The sequence below is a fragment of the Salmo trutta genome, chromosome 30, assembly GCF_901001165.1.
Source record: "Salmo trutta chromosome 30, fSalTru1.1, whole genome shotgun sequence".
Classification (NCBI taxonomy): domain Eukaryota; kingdom Metazoa; phylum Chordata; class Actinopteri; order Salmoniformes; family Salmonidae; genus Salmo; species Salmo trutta.
In genome coordinates, this window is record NC_042986.1 from 14632184 (window position 1) to 14638674 (window position 6491).

The 6491-nt window shown below is 48.3% G+C and overlaps 1 protein-coding gene across 1 annotated transcript; it reads left to right on the forward strand.

Moving 5' to 3' along the window:
* Positions 1–1473: 1473 nt before the first annotated feature.
* emilin3a (elastin microfibril interfacer 3a) lies at positions 1474–6117 on the forward strand. The gene is made up of 4 exons (XM_029722934.1): positions 1474–2106; positions 2340–2459; positions 2750–3417; positions 3697–6117. The coding sequence occupies exons 1-4, from the start codon at positions 1952–1954 to the stop codon at positions 5676–5678; spliced, it is 2925 nt and encodes a 974-aa protein (XP_029578794.1). The 5' UTR covers positions 1474–1951; the 3' UTR covers positions 5679–6117.
* Positions 6118–6491: the final 374 nt, after the last annotated feature.

Below are 6491 nucleotides of genomic sequence, written 5' to 3' on the forward strand. Positions count from 1 at the left end.
AAAAGTAGAAAGTTTGCAGTGATCCACTTCTTTATGTCTGAAACACAGGCTTCTAGCGAGGGCAATTTTGGGGCTTCACCATGTTTCATTGAAATGTACAGCTGTGTGTCGTCCACATAGCAGTGAAATTTAAAATTATGTTTTCGAATGACATCCCCAAGAGGTAAAATATATAGTGAAAACAATAGTGGTCCTAAAACGAAACCTTGAGGAACACCGAAATTTACAATTGATTTGTCAGAGGACAAACCATTCACAGAGACAAACTGATATCTTTCCGACAGATAAGATCTAAACCAGGCCAGAACTTGTCCATGTAGACCAATTTGGGTTTCCAATCTCTCCAAAAGAATGTGGTGATCGATGGTATCAAAAGCGGCACTAAGATCTAGGAGCACGAGGACAGATGCAGAGCCTCGGTCTGACGTCATTAAAAGGTCATTTACCACCTTCACAAGTGCAGTCTCAGTGCTATGATGGGGTCTAAAACCAGACTGAAGCGTTTCGTATACATTGTTTGTCTTCAGGAAGGCAGTGAGTTGCTGTGCAACAGCTTTTTCTACATTTTTTGAGAGGAATGGAAGATTCGATATAGGCCGATAGTTTTTTATAATTTCTGGGTCAAGATTCGGCTTTTTCAAGAGAGGCTTTATTACTGCCACTTTTAGTGAGCTTGGTACACATCCGGTGGATAGAGAGCCGTTTATTATGTTCAACATAGGAGGGCCAAGCACAGGAAGCAGCTCTTTCAGTAGTTTAGTTGGAATAGGGTCCAGTATGCAGCTTGAGGGTTTGGAGGCCATTATTATTTTCATCATTGTGTCAAGAGATATAGTACTAAAACACTTTAGTATCTCCCTTGATCCTAGGTCCTGGCAGAGTTGTGTAGACTCAGGACAATGGAGCTTTGGAGGAATACCCAGATTTAAAGAGGAGTCCGTAATTTGCTTTCTAATGATCATGATCCTGACCATAACCCTGACCATAGCGAGACATTAAATAACGTGTTTGATTTCATTCTGTGACCCTGACTGTCACCTCAGATGACCTTTTACTGCATGGGGAAACCTAACTTTTAGACATGACCCATGGTTCATTATGTCTAAGATCAGATAAGCTAGAGAATAACCCACATGTAAAGGCTTCCAGAAATAGATATTTCCCTGTCATCATTTCGATAGGGAGACAGCATATACTGAATTTGTGTATGTTGGATAAGGGATACTGTTACTATCCTGCATTCCTTCGAAAGCCATTTGTCCATCCCTACATGAGGATGTTGAATAAGAAGCCGCAGCCAGAGTAATGTTGGTGATGGTAGAGGTCCTAGCTAGGCCTATTCATGGTAGTACTACTATATAGTATTAATGAGCATTGACACATATGAAGGAATAGAGGACTGGGCCCTCTCCCTCTAGTCTCACACTTGTGTTACTTTCAGGAAGGCAGTGTGGGAGGGGGATATGCAAATAAATGCAGGGGGTTCCCCCTATTAGGGCCCGGCAGCCGCCCTGTCAGCTCACAGTGGACTGTTGTCACCACGACAGAGAGTCCACCACACCCGTAGCTACAGACTGCACCAGGGCCACACCAACCGACAGACTTGCACTTGACTTGGCTTTTCCTAAGTGCTGAAGAACTCTTTCTCTGACAACTTTTTTCCATGTCAGCTTCTCATCTATGGATTTTGGTTACTCAGCATGAAGTCTTTGCTTAGAACTGACCGTTTTCTAGTTCTGTGAGTTGTTTTTAGTGAGATGCTATACATCTGAATTATACATCCTTTTTACGTCTGACACCTCTGAGGATTCAAGTTTTATGATTTCCCTCAAGCTGAACTTAAAATTTGCCTGTAAGGCAGACTTATTTTTTCTTTAGAAACGACACTGCCATTCTTTCTGTCAGCAGTTTATTTTATTTTTCGTCTACCTTTCCTTGAGTGGGAGTAACGATGCACATTGTGGTGGCATTACATCCCATTCTCCTCCTGTCAGTCACTCTGTCACTGGCTGATGCCAAATCCTACAGACCCCACCAGTCCAACCTCTACAAAGCTGGACCCAATCCTCACCACCTTGTCCATGGGAAGCCCACCAGCAGGCACAAGTGAGTACTCACTCAGACTACACTGGGCTATACTGGGCAGAGGGGGCTGACTATAGATTGGCTCGGTATTCAGTGCATACTGTAGTTGATTATTGGTCGTCCTGGTCAATTTTCTTCCGACCTAGTTTTCTCAAGCCGGTTAGAAATGTTGTAAGTTTGTTTTTAGGTATAAAATACATTTTTAAGACTGTTATCTGATGTCTTTTTTTTCTCCATCATCCTCCCTCTGACAGAAACCACTGTGCCTATGTGGTTGAGAAGACTATGTCATTCACCATGCAGAATGGTGTAACACCCTATGTCAAGGCTGAGTACAACAAGTGTGCCTGGGGTCAGAAGTGTTCAACCCTCATGTGAGTGATCCATACTACATGAGACAACTAGCACTAATAGTTCTACAAACAAACCTACTGCCTTTGACATTGCTACTGTTGTTGCTGCTTCTACTACCGCCTACCAATACCATGGCTACTACGTGTATAACTGCTGTAAAAACAACCACTATTATTGTTTCTGCTGATATTACCATATGAAAAGGTCATGAAAACACTACTGCCATTTTTCCTTCTGCTGTTCACAGACGTCACCTTACGCAGTTTCTTGAGTCATGTTTTTATATATTTATTTTTCCATCAACCCACAGGTACCGTCTGATGTACAAGCCAGTCTATAAAGTTGCCCATAAGACTCTCACTGAGCTGGAATGGCGTTGCTGTCCAGGCTACTCTGGCTATGGCTGCATGGAGGGACCCCCAGCCTACAACCACCCAATTAAGGCGATGCCTCCATTCAAGGGCCCACCCATTAAAGGAAATTCCTGGAGTCAGACCAAGGGCCCTCCTCCCATGAAATCTTACCCAATGCTTGCTAAGGGCCCTCCCATGAAGGGACCTCCTCCTATGAAGTCTTACCCCATGAAAGCAAAAGGTCCTCCTGCCAGCAACGCCAAGTCCTACCCTATACGTCACTTTGGGCCTCCAATGACCCACCCCTCCTACCCAGTGTCCTTCTTTGAGCGTTACCCTTCTGTGCCACAGCACCACCGACAGCCAGACCACCACCAGCCTGGACCAGACCATCACTCAGATCCAGACCGCCACAAGCCAGACCAACATCAACCTGAACCAGACCACCATGAGGAACCAGACCACCAGGGGCCAGACCACCACCAGCCTGAATCTGATCTAGAGCCAGACCATCACCAGCAACCTGGACCAGACCAACCTGATCACCCAGACCACACAGATCACTCAGAGCTGGAGCCCATTGCTGAAGAAACAGCTCCCCTTGCTGGCAGCCAAGAAATCGATGGTGAGACAGATTGCTATTCCAATGCATTTTCAGTACTGCTGCACATCATGAATATTACATGTACATAAGATTCTTACCTTGCTTCCTCTACTGGAAGAGGATATCTATATGTATTTAGAGTGCATAAATGCCCAGAAACTCCATTGATTTTGGCAACATTCTTCAAAGACTTTATGCAGACAAAAACTCCTTAAAATGAACACATATGTTACATTACATTTACTCTCTCGATCTCTCTGATGTATGATTGTGTATGTAACACTCTTCTCTCCACTGTAGGCCAGGCTCTAGACACAGTGGGCAGTGAGTCTGCAGAGCGTCTGGATCAGATGGAGGAGGACATGCGGCATCTATCCCAGGGTCTGGAGACTCTTAGTGGAACAGTGAACGGTCTGGAGGACAGCCTGCGTGCCTCACTACGTGAGGACGCCAGCAGGATGCTCTCTGCCCTTCTGTCTGCATCACCAGGCCCTCCCCCCGCTCTGTCCTCCTCCCCCCACTCCATTGTAGGCTTTGCAGACATCCCAGGAGGGAACCCTGATGCAGAGGGCCTGGATGGGGGCCTGGATGGGGGCCAGGCGTTCCCAGGGCTGGGCGAGCTGACGGGAAGGGTGGAGGAGCTCCGGGCTGAGCTGCAGGCAAAGGCCGCTGAGCTGGAAGAGCTGAGAGGCACGGTTATCAAGCACGACGGCACACTGAAGAAGATGTCAGGAGGGATGGCTAGCTTAACAGGGACCCCATTAAGAGACACCCAGAAGGCCATGGAGGATCTAGTGGACGTCAAGTTGGGTGGGGCCCGGACGGAGATCATCGATGGGTTTGAGAAGCGCGTGGAGAGTGCTGAGAGCCGCTGTGAAGAGAATGCCGGAGAGGTGAGGCGGCAGTGCCACAGAGAGCAGCAGGAGAGGCAGGAACAGATGGAGCAGGCCCTGGAGGGCAGTGCCACGGGACTGAGGAAGGAGCTGGGACATGTGCAGGCTCAGATTCAGGGACATGACCTGACAGAGGGATGCTGTGGTACAGCCATTGGCCTGGCTGAGAGGGTGCATATGCTGGAACAGTCAGTGGCAGGCCTCAACCAGTCCCAGGAGCACTTGAGGCTGGAGCTGGGTGGGCACAAGGCCCATGTAGAGGGCATGCTGGAGGGCCGTCTGGGGTATGTGGAGGCTAAGCTCAACCTGACAGGGAGTGGAAAGGTCAGGGGTGGCAGAAGTGGGAGCAGTGGTAGTGGCGGGGTCCAGGGCAGCAGCTTAGAGGGAGAGATGGGGCCAGGTGGCCTGGAGGCCCATCTGGAGGGGAAGCTGAAGGCTCTGGAGGGTCGTCTTCTGATGGCTGTGGAGGAGCTGGGGAACGCTACAGCCCCTGCCCTGCTTGAGGGCCACATCGTGCCCACGCTGGAGACAAAGCTGGAGTCCCTCAGGAGAAGGCTGGAGCTGGATGTGGACAGAGTGCAGAAACAGCTGCGTGGCTTGGAACTCCTCTGCATGTCCTCCTCTCAGCCCATCCACCAGGGAGACACAGCCACATTGAACGCTCATGTGGTGGAGGAGGAGAAGAAAGGAGGAGGAGAGTTGAAGGGTCTCCTGGACGTGCAGGCTGACCGTCTGAACAGCGTTAATCTCACCCTGCAGAGCCTCCTGACCAGACTGTCCCAGAGGGAAGACCACCAGGAGGGTGAGGGGAGCTCAGTCCAGGGTGAAATTATGCTGCTTAAATTCAACGTCCGCTCCGTGAACCGCATCTTGAAGGGCCTGAAGGACTCTGTAGTGTCAGTGGTCCGGGATGTGGGGCACGTCAACACCACATGGCAGGAGCGAGAGGAGCGCCTGGCCCAGCAGGTGAAGGGCGTGGTGCAGCTGGTGGGGCGCCAGGCCTCCATGCTGGGGGCGGGAGAGAGGAGGCTGACCCGGCTAAAAGGAGAGCTCCAGGAGCTGAGGAGGCGGCTGGCCGGGGAGGTGCAGGGCTGCCGCTCCACTGCGCTGGGAGTCCAGAAGGAGGTGGTGGAGGTGGGGGGGCGCTTGGCCAGCATGGAGGGCCAGTGTAAAGGCTTCAGTCACCTGGCCGAGGATCTGGAGAGGATCAGGGCAGAGCTGGAGAGGCAGTCAGATGTGTACCTCTCCCAGGTCAACGGCACCCTCACTAATCACGCTCACCAACTGTCTGAGCTAAGACAGGAACTCAGGAACTGCACGTCGAAGGCAGAGCCTACCCAGCAGAACCTATTCCTCGTAGAGCCAGAACAGTTAAGAGGAGACCAGTAACCTGTCATGAAACCATTTACTGTAAGAGGGAGGCCAGTGTTCTGTACGGAATGATAATGGACCATTATCTTGAGCCCCAGAGACAAGGGCTGGTGGTGGTAGAAACAAAAGGGTAATGTTTCAACCCACTGGCGATCCATAGAGAATTTCTAATTGTGTTGAGTTTTGTTTAGCAAAATGTTTACACTTGATTTTTTACATTTCTGTTCTTTAGTAGGCCTTTGAGTTTACATGTATCCAAGATACTACATTTTTATTTTGTATGATTATCGTCTTTTGTATTCTACATTTTTATAAAACATTACAGTTCTTTGTGACCTCCATTCATCTTGCTGTTAAAGTATTGTTTGTATAATAAAGAGGCGTTATGTCACTGTTGCTCTATGGTCTGAAATGTATATACTTGTAAGAATAAAAGTATCAATTTGACAACAGTAAATAAGAAGATGCACTTTCAATCCATCAGTGAGTGAACACAATGGCAAAAGTATGACATTAGGCCACATCTAAAGCCACCAGAGGGCAACAGAGAAACAGATTACTCTGCCACTACCCACTGAGAAACATCTGCGTGCAGATTCAAGAAAATACTGAGCTTTGACAAATCAGTCTGTCTTATTACACATATTGGCCAAGTCCATTGATACTGAAGGGTCACTTGCACCTTCAATTTCATCCATTTGTAAAACATGAAATAAAATATGTAGTTTTGCTTAGACTGAATTGATTATTCAATCAAGATATTGAATTTGGCCATTCAGTACCCCTCGTCAAAATGTGGTGCATGACGCTCCTGAATGTAAATCATACATA

Bases quoted from the DNA above. Each gene is read 5' to 3' on its own strand.
- emilin3a (XM_029722934.1), top strand. From the start codon at position 1,952: ATGCACATTGTGGTGGCATTACATCCCATTCTCCTCCTGTCAGTCACT. The intron at 2,460-2,749 runs GTGAGTGATCCA...ATCAACCCACAG, and splicing joins CAGAAGTGTTCAACCCTCAT to GTACCGTCTGATGTACAAGC. The intron at 3,418-3,696 runs GTGAGACAGATT...TCTCCACTGTAG, and splicing joins TGGCAGCCAAGAAATCGATG to GCCAGGCTCTAGACACAGTG.